The sequence below is a fragment of the Tachysurus vachellii genome, chromosome 3 (genome assembly GCF_030014155.1).
Source record: "Tachysurus vachellii isolate PV-2020 chromosome 3, HZAU_Pvac_v1, whole genome shotgun sequence".
Taxonomy (NCBI): domain Eukaryota; kingdom Metazoa; phylum Chordata; class Actinopteri; order Siluriformes; family Bagridae; genus Tachysurus; species Tachysurus vachellii.
In genome coordinates, this window is record NC_083462.1 from 28,967,375 (window position 1) to 28,982,460 (window position 15,086).

A 15,086-nucleotide genomic window follows, 5' to 3' on the forward strand; every position below is an offset into this window, starting at 1 on the left:
TTGGTTCTGTACCTGTTGCTGCCTGTTGATATTTGAACTGTGGACTATGAACTTTTTTTACTGTTAGTAAAGTAAAATAGAGTTACTCTTCATAGGATTGTTGTTCCTTTTGGCAGTAGTAGTCCTTGTTTTAAATTGTGACTTCCAAAGTGATCTCGTGCTCAGGATAAAGACCACTGATCTACATAATCTAAAACTTAGATTACAAGGACAAGAAAAACACATATAATCATTCACATTCTCTGTAGGGAAATAGAAGGAGTCTCACTCAGTCAGGAGTTTTTCCCATTTCTTGGTAAAATGACAGTCTGCATTTATTCACTTCAGCAGAAAAAAGCCTGAGGCAGATGTTTGAGCATCAGTTTATAGCTGATATATTAAGTCATAACAGGAACTAATGTATATGCCACAACATAAAATGCAACCAAAAACAGATAAAAAGCACAATGAGTCATTAATGAATAAATTAGAAATTGTAACTCTTGTATTTCACAATGCAATATGTATAAGAGGAAGAAGACACATAAAGGATGTGTCCCACCACCCTACTGTTTATAAAATTTCCTACAGCTTTCCCCGTTGTGTTTTAATCCTTATTTATTATCTTCAGGACATCCTTAAAATAAGAATAATTCTTTAATCCTTTCTTTTTGCTTTATCTCACCCAAGCATATTTTATTTTATGATTGTAGTAACGTTTTAGTAAAAAAATAAAAATAAAAAAAATAATAAAAAAAGTTAGCCATTTAGCAAAAAAGCATACTAACAAAGCATTAACGGCAGCAGTTTATAAAGAATAGTGGAATGAGTTTGGTTTGATAAATTCTGAATATGTTTTACTTCATTCTTGAGGCACAGAAACAACTCACAGAAAAAAATATTTTGTCAAATATTTTGAAAAATATTCAATTAAATGGTATGAAGAACCCATCAGTATCTTGGTAATATTCAGAATCGCCACAAAATGACAGGGTTCTATTAGACGCAAGCAAAATACCAGCACCAACTTACCAGCACCCCTACCGAGACAAAAAACAGAAGGATGCGTCTCTGAAAGCTTTATACACATTACATTCATAAGAGTCTAATAATTAAAAGCACGTTACCTATAGTAGAAACTGAATGAAGAAATGCTTGTAGCCCATCAAAAATATAGGTGTTGCTGGTGCACATTAGGGCTTCACAGTCCCCACAGAAAGTTGTTTTATTACACAATAGGGAAATAATCATAAAAAAAAAAATTGCAAATTGGCTTTGCAGTGCTTTGACAGGGAGATCCAGCTTACAGTAGAACACACAGCAAACCAATCAAATATAAAAAACACACACACACATACTCAAAAGAACAGTCCTTTTTCTGGTGTAGACTCCAGATAATAATACATGAGTTGTAAATGATTGGGGACAGATTTCAGCTAATGTTCACAACATCCAAAGTACAGTGTCTGCATCTTCCCTTATTGTCCTCTTTGTCTTAGGGAAGACAGATAAGCTCTAATAACCAACTCCAAATGATATCAGGTCATTTCTCCTAGTTTCTTATCTTTAGCTTGTCCCATTTCATTGCCCTCCCCTTGGTGATTTGCTTGTACATACATCAGCAAGCGTTTTGAATTTGGGTCCAAGCGAATTGAGGAAATCCAATGAATTTTCTTCAAGGAGGACACTACAGCACCCAACAGACCCTGCAGGAGAGCCCATTCCCTCAAACCCATAAGGCTTCAGGATATCGTCTGCAAATCTCCCCTCTGCCTCCTCTCGAAAGTATGTCAGTTTCTGCCACAAAGAAATGGAGTAGGCGCAATGAAGTGAAATGAAATCAGACAACAGAAACACCATTTAGGACAAAGACCTTCTTAAAGCAGCAGAAAAGTTTTAAAGTTAGCAGAGGAGAAAGGTAAGGAAATGCAAAACCTGCAAGGTTACCTCATGCATCAGGGCATTATGTCTACTTTGTGATTAATTAATTAATTAATTTACCTAAAGTAACCCCAGAGCACCATAACATCCAAGCAATAAACAGAGCTAAACAAGATATATAAATTGTAGTAGTTATCTGTGTGTATTAAAGCGTTTGTGAGATGGAATAAAGTCACCACGTCCACTTACTTTATTGAGATGACTCCCATTTTCCTGCCACCCATCCATTGCTGACATGGTGGAGTGATTCTTAAAGGAATTGCCATACATGCCTGTGCCATACTGTCCAGAAGTAAAGGTGTTGGTCATGAAGCCCTGATGGTTGTTATGGTAAAAGTTTTCTCCAAAAATTTGCTTCTGTCCAAATCCTGCTCCGCCCGAGCTCAATGTGGTCTGATGCTCCAGGTAGCCTCCTCCTTTAGAGCCATCCATTATATCTACCCCACTGGTAGGCAGCAGAATCAGTGCATCTTTCTGTTCATGGCATGCAATTTTACATTATTAGAATAACATAATATAAAATATTCAAAAACACATCTTAACGCACACTATATGACCAGAGTTTTATAGGCACCTGGCCATAACTGCTTGTTGTACAGTAACTGCATGTGCTTGTTGAAAATCCCAATCTAGATTTATTCCCCCTTTCCCACTTGCATTCTTCTGGGAAGGTTTTCCACTAGATGTTGAAGTGTGGCTGTAAGGATTTGTGTTCATTCAGCTATAAGAGCATTAGTGAGATCAGACACTGATGATGAGTGAGGAGGTCTGGGGTTCAGTCTGTCCCAGGTCATCTCAAATGTGTTAAGCAGGGTTGAGTTCAGAGCTCTCAAGTTCTTTAACACCAATTTAGACAAACCATGTCTTGGGGAACCGTGTTTTATGCACAGGCGCATTATCATACCGAAACATGTTTTCACTGAAAGGTGTACGAACTGTACAGCTACAGCATAAAATACATCCTTTACAATTATATGCTCCACATTTTGTGGCAACAGTTTGTGTAAGAAACTCATATCAGTGTGATGGTCAGGTGTCCACTTATTTCTGGCCATATAGTGTATAAATTGTACTGTCAAAGGTTTTCTTATGAATTATGTGAGTAAGCAGTAAAACTCTTGTATCAGGCCCCATTTGAGGCCCTTTAACAAAACAGTTATAACATGTTTATCTTCTGCCAGTAGCTTAAAATGTGTTCTCACCACTTCCTCCCCAGGAGCTTCTAAATTGGACTTGAGTAGCATCCCACCAGAAAAATCATCTTCAGCCATAGCCAGTTTCTCTCCCTTTGTACTGCACACAAATACGCATAGCAGACCTGTCCAACACAGAAAGGCCATTTATAATTAGCATATTAATAATTAATAATATTATGCCAGTCTTTGCACGTTATTATTAGAATTTCATATATATATATGTGGTATATGATCTTTTTATTTCAACCTGAATGTGAACGAAAAATCTATAAAAACATAAACTTCGATTAGACTTCAGGCATAACACAACACTCCAGTTTGCATGTGAAAGTGCCTTGCTTGAGACAATGGGCGAGAAAAGATATCAATTATATCCAGCTTTTTCCTGTGGGCTCTGCAGTCAAAACAACGATCCCGTGAAAGTAGCAGCGCAGCACTGACTTGCTTGCTTTAATAGCAAGAGGTGCTGTTCATGTTGTAATTCACATGTGTTAAAAAACTAATACACAGTCTTAACCTCAAGGGAGCTTGTACAGCGATTGTACAGTTTTTGTGAACAAACGTACCTATCAAAAGAAGATGAAATCAAACGGAAAAAAAAAGATCAAACAAAAGTCTTTTACATTTTATTCATTTTCACCCGAGAGCCAAAAAATAAAACTATAAAACTACTACTAGACTAATGCTAGTATTACTACGACAAATGAAAAAAAATATATCCTTTTTTTTTTTATCCTTAATTCATTGACCTTTCACAGTATTGAGGCTAGTGTTTACAAGAGAGCTTTACGGTGTGACGTGTTCAGGCTTTGACTTTTAAGTACACAAAATAATTTCCCACACAAGCAACTTTATTACTGTAAAGGCACTAGTAAGCTCTTTAAATTGCTCACTGCCTTACTGTAGCAAGCAACTAAATAATCAAAATAGTGAAATATGGTACTGTAAGTGATCCACAGCCACTTTTTTAAATCGTCCTATCGTTCCTTAATTAAGGAAGGGACAGGTACTGTATGCTGATATCCTCCAAATCTTGCTATGAATGAAACAGGAATTACTCCCATCATTTGCACAATGCATCATGGGGTGTAGGAAAAAGATGAATAAAGAAATATAATTTAGAAAAATACATTTAGATTGAAGGTTGTGATGAGCACCTATACAAGAAACTGGCACCAATGTCAATAAAGCATTGTGCTGGAAAGTACAAAAGTGTTTGTAACCTAAGGCACGGGCAGCAATTCGCACTTACAGAGTAATAGAAGCAGCAGAAGACCCAGCAGCATGGCGAGGATTCCCCACACTCCTAGTGCCGTGGACAATTTTTGAGGTGCACACAGTCCATCAGGCGTACAGTCACATAGTCGCACAGTCAGAGTTTGCTCTTTCCCAAAACCCTGAAGGTCCTTCACTAGTATTGGGACTTGGTAGATATCGTTGGGCAAGTCCACAGCTGGCTCCAGCACTACCGAGGTAGCTAAAGAACAAAGAGGTGCTGCCTTAGAAAAGCGCACATTAAACCATTTTTTGGACTGACTTTCATTGTACACTTTAAACCGGCTTCCCCCAAAAATCTTTCACTACACAAATATTTAACATTAACATTTTTTTCTATTACAATTTTGAGATATCTAGAATGAACACAAGAAACCCCTTTAGAGGTCTCCTTGTCCTCTTGACATACCTTTTTGATCCTTTAGCCTCCATGACCCATCATTCGGTTTCACCAGTTCAAATAAAAATGGATAGGAGTATGGCTGCTGGTCAAGGTCTGTAGCATTAATGACTACGGAGCTTTGACCAGCACCTTTGTTGCATACGGCCGGGCTTAAATTACTGATCACAGGGGTATTGTCATTCACATCCTCAATGAGGATAATTACTGTACCGGTACCAGTCTTCTGACCTAGGAGTGGAGTGGGAAAGGAGTATTCAATATGTTGTGTCATAGCATATGTTATATTACCGTCATAAACTATTATGACCAACCTTTTGACTGTTCATGTACGGCTTATAATGGTATTTTGATGGGGGACTTGTTAAAATAGTCAGAACCAACCACGCCTTATATTGTTCATTTTAGCAGTTAATACTGGAACATACAGTCACTGAGCACCTTATTAGAAAAACTCCTACTACACCTACACATTCATACATCTAATCAGCCAATCATGTGTCAGCAATACAGGGCATACGATCCTGTAAATACAGGCTAGCAGTTTCGGGTAATGTCCATAACTTTGGGGAAACATGTGATCTCTGTGACATGATTATTTGGGATTTTGACACACAACAGCCTCTACGGTTTACTCAAAACTGTGCAATAAATAAAAAGCATGTAGTCAGCAGCAGTTCTGAACTGTTGAACTCTTAGTGATGTGAGCTGACAGAAAGGTTACAGTAACTCTATGTACAGTCATGGTGAGTAAAAAAGAATCTCAGAATGTACAAGTCGAACCTTTAGGTGCATGGAACAGCAGAGGACCCTATTGAGTTTAAAACATTTGCAGGAACTGAGTGACCCAACTGAATCAAGGACCATAATCCCAAAAGAATGTTTCCAACATCATGTGGACAGCATGTCAGGCTGTTCAGTTAGCGAAGGGAGGCCCTTCCCAGGATTGTTATCATTTTTCCAATAAAGTGCTTTGTGAGAGTATTTCATAAAAACCTTGGCGGAGCCAAACTCTACAATTGTGGATGGCCTGACTCCTGACACTACACGGAATCTGCAATACAATGTGGTTGCATCGATAATTCTGTAATAGATATACTCACTCTTATCCACTGCTTTGACGGTGATGTTATATGTATTATTAACTACAAGAGCTGATTCTCTGTCGATGGTCATTACTGTCTTCAGCTCGCCAGTGTTGCTCACCACACTGATCCAGGAACCTGGGTCACTCAACTTGTAGTACCTGTCAGAGGAAGAAGTTGGGGATTTTTATGTTCACTTCCTGGACTGCACACTGGTTCATAATATCAACAAAAATAACTGTATAGTATGATTTTTTTTGCCAAATGTGCAAGAATGGAAAACAAATAACAGGCACTCAATAAATGACTAATTTACAATATAACTAATAAAAAACACTTTGTAACTCAAAACACTCTTGGATTGTTTATTTTGCTCCATGCCTGAGTGACACTTCTGTGTTCTCATCTGCACACATGAACAGTATCAAGAGGAAAATGCACAAGGGTTTGATTCAAATGAACAGTGCATTTGTGAAAGCACCCTAAGAATCCCATAAGTGCACCAGAAAATTGCCCTTACGTTATGTCCTTGCTGTTTTTGGTCTCTGGGTCAATGGCTGTGTAAACTCCGATTATAGTCCCGTTGGCTACGTTCTCTTTAACTTTGAGCTGGAGTATAGGTACAGAGAATTCTGGGCCTTCATCCACATCTTCTACCATGATCCCCACAGGCACTTTCTGCCAGGTGGAGCTGGATCGGTCAAGAGGAGCCTCATTACGTGCCATCACCTCCAGGTTCACTGTCTGCTGTTTCTCATAATCCAGAGGCTGATTACCCAAAAAAAAAATTATGAACAGAAGAGATCAAAAAGTTACATTTAGGGCAGAAGATGAGTATTTATGTTTAATTTTTTTCTTTAAGATATATGTTGTTTTGCTGTTGTACTAGATATGTTTTGAGTTTTATTTATTAATACTTGGACCCATTAAAAAAAAAATCAATCAGCTGTTATGCGATCTGATGGAATTCAACATGTATTAGCTTGCTGATATGAAGACAGGGTGTGACTGAGCTTAAGAAACACACAAACATGTCTGACAGGGAAGCATTTAACCAATCTTTCTCACACCCTGCTTACCAACTGCAGTCACTGTAAATCTACTATAATTAATACATTCAGAGCCTTACAAAAGTCACTGCACTGTAGTATACTGTAGGACAAATCACACCAAGAGCAAAGAAACTAAATCTTAATCGCATTACTAAGCTGGGTTAAGGAAGGATTTCAAACAAGCTCGTGTCAAGTACAGACAGTACTATAGAAAATCCTCGGTCACATATAAAGAAATTCTGTTCATAAAAAAGTTATTAAAGGTTTCAGTATATTTAAACAGAATGCTAAAATAATTGGATTAAGTTTGTTGTTTGTGATGATAGCTAAGTTTAACCAAAAAGTGCCTGCTAAGAGCTGATTGGCTGAAGAAAGCCGAGGTTTTTTTGGGGGGTTAGGGTGCAGTTTCCTTAAATTCCTTCAATTAGAAATCCAATTCCATATTAAACAACATTATAACAACACTTTTCACACTTTTTCAGCACTATTTCAGTTGAGAGCCTGAGAAACAGCTTTGTCTCTTTTGCTGACCACACACTAAACTTGGCATGGATTTCATCAACATGAAATTCAGTGTTTGATTCTGTGCAACCAATCAGTCATTGGTTACAGCTGTTTATGTAAACTAAGCTTCGACATGCTAAGCTTTTTTGGCAAGCAGCGGAATTGTTTACAAACGTTAACACCCATGTTTTTAAGAATTACTGACATCTGACAAATGCCACCAGTTTTGTGAATGAATGAGAAGATGACGCTGTGCTATAGTTCCACCATCAGGCTGATCATTTTCATCTCTCATGACTGAGTATATAAGATTACTAAGCTTGTTCAGTGTTTGTAGGCCGTACAGTTTAGTCTGCATGAGTCATTTTAGAGAAGGAGGAGTAGGAGGAAGTGGAGAAGAATGTTAAGTCAAAGCACATATGATCGCCCTTTGCCTTCAGAAATATAGTCCAAGCCTATTATCTGACCTCTTACCTTTTTGACATAGAGCTGCCCTTCGTTTGTGACTGGATCCGTTTTAATCATGAAGTTGCCGTTCTCGTTGCCCTTGGTGATTTCGTACACTGCTTTCCAGTTGGGGGTGTTTATCAAGTCCTTGTCGTTGACAGGGATCTTAGCAACCAGCACATCTGCTTTGTTCTCTGGAACACTGCCTTTGTACTATAACACAGTAAATAATACTGCATGAGCCATATATAATATTTAGTCTAGTGTTTAGGACATATGCTCGCAGAATTAATCTGGTAGCACAGATAAAAACGAGAAGCCCTGGACTTTGGTGAGTGTATCTTAAAAATAAGGCTGAGTTGCGGCCGTTTGAACAATAGAGTAACCTTTGCTCTACAGAAATCCTTTGTTTTAGCTGGACCTGAGGAAATGACTATTACATGCAGACTGTTATGTTAGATATTCTACACAAATGGCCTTTTCAAAATCACAGATACACAATCATTACACAGTAGTATTTAATTTAAAATCCCATATTGAAGAACACATCTTGTTTATGTCTGACGGTCCAAAGCATAACATCTAACATATAAATCCTATTGAAAATGTAAAGAATAATGCGGATATGTTGTTGTGTTATTCTCTAACAGAGCCACAATAAACCACACAAATGTTGAGCGGAAAAAGTTACATTTGAACGGAAAATATTAAACAAGAGAAGAGAACAATAACAAGAGCCACCCCTTTGGGATACATTTAACATGAAAAACCTGACTGCAAAGAACTTACTGTGGTTTGTGTAAATATGGGTGGATTATCATTGATATCGGTCAGAGACACCCTAGCTACCCCTTTGCTGAAAAGACCATTAGATGCTCCGCCCATGTCTCTGATCTCTATTTCAAGGAAGTGCGTCTCTTGAGCCTGAAGGCAAAAATTCACAATTTAATTTAGTTCCTTTATAATGTGCCTCATATACTGTCATTCAAACAGACTGCATGTAGAGAGACATTTTTCTAGAGGCGTCAAAACACATAATTCATGTAGCTTGTAAATGCGTGTGTAGAATATTGAGGTCACTTGTGCATTATTTTTGCAATTATTTACTTTTTTTTCTGTTTAAATATTGTTTTGATTATTCTCCTTTGGGAATCATGTTTAGATGTTGTGGAGAGATCTGGGTTGAAGTGAAAAACATGATTCCCAAAGGAGAATAATCAAAACAATATTTAAACAGAAAAAGTAAATAATTGCAAAAATAATGCACAAGTGACCTCAATATGTTCTCACCCAGAACATACATCTGTATATAAGGGGTATTTATACCTCTCTGTCCAATATGTTAGTAGCGGCAGAGATAAATCCAGAGTAGGGGTCAATACGGAACAGGTTCGTGCCATTTTTTAGAGTGTACTTGATCTTGGTGTGAAGGGTGTTCGGTTCGTCTTTATCTGTCGCAGTCACTTCGCCTACGACGGTGTCTTAAGATAAATAAAATAAAATTAATTCTTTAACTTGATACAGACCATATAATATACCAGCCTCATAATCCTAGTTAAGATATTTGAGCACTGAATTCATTTGTCCAAGATCTTCATGTAAAAAGCTGTCAAAATGCACACTAGCTGATACTAGTGGCTCCTAGTGTCTAAAGGACATGAACTCTTGTCGGCAGTAATGATCACTTTCTTTCAAACTGTAAAAATTCAGCTGGTTCTTAATGGGTAAAAACAGACAGACTTTGTGACCTTTTGCAGGTTTTACAACCCTCACTTACTCATAGGACATTGCTCCTCAACAGTATAGTCCATAAGTCCAGAGAACTGTGGAGCATTGTCATTCTCATCCTCTATGATCACAGTGATTGGAAGAGGATCATCAGTCTCCTTATTGGTCAAGGTGTTGTAGGCATAGGCTGTAAACTGATGGAGAAGACTAAGGTACTTAGAGTACTTCTCTTTAATCTCATTAAAAGGCTAAGACATTTATGAATATTATTGTGTAATATATACTTTTATTATTTAAATCTGACCCAGTTTTGTGTTAAGAAAAATTTGGGTTACTTACTACAAACTTAGGGTACTGCTCACGGTCAATAGTGTTATGGACTTTTAACATGCCGGTGTTTGGGATAACTGAAAACAGACCAATGGGAGGAAGAGTAACACCAGGTCCCTTTAGCACGTAAAAAAGTGAGTAATTCACTGAGGTGTCCGATGCAATCTAGCATGAAAAAGGGATTAAAAACATTAGAAATACAGAAATAAATGAGAAAATAACAAAACATAATGTGATGCTGGATACAGAAAAGACAAAAGAAAGAGTCAGGTTCAACAAAGCTTGAGTGTCCAGCAAAATAATAATAAGAGAAATGCATTACTTACATTTATTTATACTAGACAACCATCAGAGTGAAAAACTGAGAGCCTTACCATCTCCATATTCCTTGGGAAAGGACCTTTCTCATTCTCCTTGACGCTGAAAGGTGGAGGACTCCATCTTCTTTTGGAGCGTTTGAGCACAGCATTTTTAGAGCCCTACAATCATAAAGGACAGTGAAAATACTTCCCCATTCTATCTGTGTGAGCAAGTGATTAATTAACCCTTTATTAAGAAGCATTTTGTGTAATACTGTGCATTACCTGGTCAGTGGAGGAGAGGCTGACATCAACAAACCACCTGTTACCCTTGAGGTCCTGGACAGTTATCCAGAAATACAAGCCATCCTCTGGTACCTTGGTTGCAAGGACAGTCTGGATGGTGCCATCTATTTCTACTCTGAAAGCTGGGTCACTGGAAATCAAACCCAGAGGCCCGTCGCCACAACCGTCCAAATTCACTACAGAACGAGCAAAGCGTTATAATCAGGAGGTCTTAAAAGATAAACTGAAGCTTGCATTTAATGAATGAAAAAATAAGTCGTCATGTATGGCCAATGACATTTAGTGTGATGTACAAGAAAAGCGATTAAAAAACTCTGTACCATGAGAAACAACATCGCCACGCTCTAGGATCACAGGAACCTGTGCTTGGATATGCTTCTGGACACACGACTCCACGCTATAACACAACAGCTGAGAAAAAAAAAAGAGAAAAGCGTTGACTCAGGTCAAATTATGTCCAGCATGTTTCACACTATAAACTGGAAAATAATTAAAAAAAACAAAACTGAACTGTGGAGCATCCAAAAAGCTTTAGTAGCTTTTGTCTTCCTGATTAAATCAGAATAACTGCTTGTACTAATACTGTGTAAAAACCTATTAGTGTTTTTTCATGTAAAGGAGTGACTTACATGTTTATATGAACAGATATGTGATGTGTCAGTGTTTTTATTTTTAAAATCTTTTTAAAGAAACAGAGTTTTGCCTTTCCCAGCATTATAACCACATGCTAATAGCTAATATGCTAATAATTTTTTTACTATTTACATGGACCTTTCATGCAAGCTGGTGTTTGGCTTGACAGTTGCAGGAAATGACACATTTCCAGTTCACAAAGAAACACATTAGTAATTTTCATCTGAACAACATATCAAAGAGCATCTGAACATCTGATTTAAGAAAAACACACCCCTGTATTTTGTAATAAGAAAACTCATACTCTACCCAAGAAGAAATGTTTTTGTTCTGGTAAGTGAATCAGATTTGATCATACTAGAATATTTCAAAATCTCTTTGTATAATATAAAAGCTAATAATGATATATAATTGCTATTACATATTATACACAATAATCATTAAAATAAAGTTGAAAATCAGAGGCTCTTCAGGGGTCGGCTGCATTATGTAATGCCATCGTATTTTAGATTTTGTAATGATGACGGTCAGTTTGTTTTTGAAGTCGATAAATAAGATGAAATCACTGAAATCAAGACGTGGAGTATCACTAAATTCTCCATTTCACTAGAAATGGTGAAAATGTCTTCAAGAATGAAGTGTATTGTATAAAGTATTATATGAGACCTCTAGTTACATGTCTAATCTGTTCTGTTACGCATTGAAAGCAAAATAAATTCCAGTACTTCAGTATAGAAATGATTGTAATAATAACTAAATTAAAGCATTTTTATCGATTAAGTCGTAAACCATATTTGTTTTTCTAAATCGAACATCTAACAGCATCCAGATATTTAAGTGCGTGACTAAAAGCAGACTTTCGACAACATGTAAGCTTCCACACTGGCTAATTACGATAGGTAATTTATCTACTTGGCTGTGCTATAGTCATAAATCTGCAAAAGCTTAACAAAGATAGCAAACAAAGTGACCTTGTGACACTTAAATTCCTTGTCTGTGAATGCCAAGTCCGGGAATTTTGTTCCAAAGGTACCGACTGACACAGCTTATATCTTTAGTTATACACCAAAGGCTACGAAACACAAATCAAGTTCTTTTGTATTAAATTGTATGTCAGGGTTGTACACTAATTTGAGAGGACAAGCAGTGTTCCCTGAGCACTGATATTCAGTATAACACAACAAGGATATTTCACTGTTTGTATCACTCCATTTGTCTGTGTTTGCTAGATAAAATTCCAATTCTGGTAATTGTTTGTCACATTGAAACAGATACTACGTTTACTACCGTCTGTCAATCTCTGTGTTGTCATGGAAACAAACAATGCTCAAACCAGTTGTGACTTCTTTGGGAACTGTTTTCATGGACGGAAATATTATTTGGTTAAATTGTGTCTGAGATATCGGTTAAATGACAATAAAATCGTGTTGAGAGATCGGTTGAATAAAAGTGAGACAATGATACTCAATACACTCTCAACAGTATGATGATGCTTAAATATATTCTCTAGCATTATACATTATGGAATTATTATTGGATCACTTTATTAAAAACTATGAATCACACCTCTTTTTATTTTACAGTGCAAAGCCACCGTTGGAGCTTAATAAATACCTGGAACTGGTTCAAAACTGACATCTTAGTAACCAAGCCGACTCTTTCACAACCTTATATTTAAACAAAGTTATGTCTTGTGTACAACTGCGTAATTTGTGTCACTGAAAGTACATACTTTCAGACACTGTGTGGTTATTAAGCATCATGTACCAGATTGTATCTGGTTAGGTTTAACGTTATGACTCATGCTGTACTGCATCGATCTGATACTGAGTACCTTTGCTATTGGGGCTGATACTAAACAACGCTTGCATATTCTATTATGCAATTGTACACAAGACATAACTTTGTTTAAATATAAATAAAATATTAAATATAAACACAGTTATGTCTTGTGTACAATTGCGTAATTTGTGTCAAGGAAGCATTGTTAATGCCATAGAATATGCAAGCGTTGTTTAGTATCAGGGGGCACGGTGGCTTAGTGGTTAGCACGTTCGCCTCACACCTCCAGGGTTGGGGGTTCGATTCCCGCCTCCGCTTTGTGTGTGTGGAGTTTGCATGGTTTCCTCCGGGTGCTCCGGTTTCCTCCCCCGGTCCAAAGACATGCATGACAGGTTGATTGGCATCTCTGGAAAATTGTCCGTAGTGTGTGATTGCGTGAGTGAATGAGTGTGTGTGTGTGTGCCCTGCGATGGGTTGGCACTCCGTCCAGGGTGTATCCTGCCTTGATGCCCGATGACGCCTGAGATAGGCACAGGCTCCCCGTGACCCGAGGTAGTTCGGATAAGCGGTAGAAAATGAGTGAGTGAGTGAGAGAGAGTGTTTAGTATCAGCCCCAATAGCAAAGGTACTCCGTATCAGATCGATGCGGTATATCATGAGTCATAACGTTAAACCTAACCAGATACAATCTGGTACATGATGCTTAATAACCACACAGTGTCTGAAAGTTTGTGCTTTCAGTTTACTGTAAAATCAGATATAACTGTACACGACTATCCAACTTGATTAATTTTTATTTGCAAACACACCAGTCACATTTACAAAGCTCATGCCATTTGTTAAGCCAAAATAACTAACCAGGACCCATTAAAAAAGGGCTTAAATAGGAGTCGGGGTGCACTTTTCTGTAATGTTTGATAAAATGACATTAGATGTGTGGAAATTTGACCTGCATAATATGTGACAATATTACAAAAGACTAATGGATTAAACTAAACACACATTTCTCCTGGTTATTTATTAAACCAGACAGTTGAGGGAGTGACCAGATAAGTTTTTTGGAGATAAACAATCATGATATTTTTATTTTATTATTCCACGCGATACTGTGGAATAAAATAATCCTTAACATATCTCAAATCTCTGAAAAGTGAGAATAAACACCTGTAGACACAAATACACAGAAAAACACAGACCTAAACAGACAGACCTAAAAGATCATTCGGCTCAATAATTAACCCCTGAAAGTATTAAACCAGCTTTGTTGGGACCTCACACTGTTCCTGTGATACATTCCTTAAGGGATCCTACCACCAAGCTAACAAGCTCAAATACTTTCATTTACTCCTTGTGTGTGTGTGTGTGTGTGTGTGTGTGTGTGTGTGTGTGTGTGTGTACGTATAATACACTCTTATACATGATACTGTGCTTGTTTTTGAGGTAAATCGATATAAACAAACAGGTAATTCGTCGCCCTCAGGTAACGCTAACCTAATGGCTAACTTTATTTACAAAGGCTATTCGACTACTAATAATAAACAAAGAAATAGTTTTTTTCGAAGTAGACTCACCAAAAGAAACAGGACATGACAGAAATCGCAGACCCGGGACATGTTGAACACTGAGTAGTTTCTGTAGACCGGAAAAGAATGGCGCAGTGAGGCGAGGTGAAATGTCCTCTCTCTGGGCGGTGAGGAGAGAGTAGTGGAGTGCAGTGGGCGTGGATACTAGCTGTGTAAAGACTCGGGCGTTGTCACTGTAATACATTAGTCTCGTACATGCTGGGTGCCCTTTGCCTACATATTACACTGGGAATGGTTGTGCACTTTAAAAGTGTCTGATTTGTACTGTATATGTCCAAAAGTTTGTCGACGCCTGACCTTTACACTATACTACATGTGTTCCTTCGCCAAACTATTTCCACATAGCTGGAAGTTCTAAACTACTGTAGGAGCTATTTGTCTATTTTTGTGTGTGTCGTGTTAAAATTTAGTTTACTTGTTAAGTAGTTTTTTTTTTTGGTCTTTGTGTTCGTTTTTTTAATGTTAATTAAAATATGTATACTTTCTTTTTACTATTCTTCTAATTGGATTGGTTTAGTATTTCTTTTCTATTGGGTTAGGCCATGT

At 37.5% G+C, this 15,086-nt stretch overlaps 1 protein-coding gene across 1 annotated transcript; it reads right to left on the bottom strand.

The window, feature by feature from the left end:
- Positions 1–288: 288 nt before the first annotated feature.
- On the bottom strand, positions 289–14,652 carry dsc2l (desmocollin 2 like). The gene is made up of 16 exons (XM_060866612.1): positions 14,529–14,652; positions 10,863–10,953; positions 10,522–10,718; positions 10,312–10,416; positions 9,947–10,102; positions 9,657–9,801; positions 9,206–9,360; positions 8,669–8,803; positions 7,907–8,092; positions 6,397–6,644; positions 5,895–6,037; positions 4,801–5,022; positions 4,369–4,593; positions 3,123–3,238; positions 2,110–2,394; positions 289–1,776 (listed from the first exon to the last, which is right to left on the bottom strand). Exons 1-16 carry the CDS (start codon positions 14,568–14,570, stop codon positions 1,561–1,563), a joined length of 2,667 nt encoding a protein of 888 aa, XP_060722595.1. The 5' UTR covers positions 14,571–14,652; the 3' UTR covers positions 289–1,560.
- Positions 14,653–15,086: the final 434 nt, after the last annotated feature.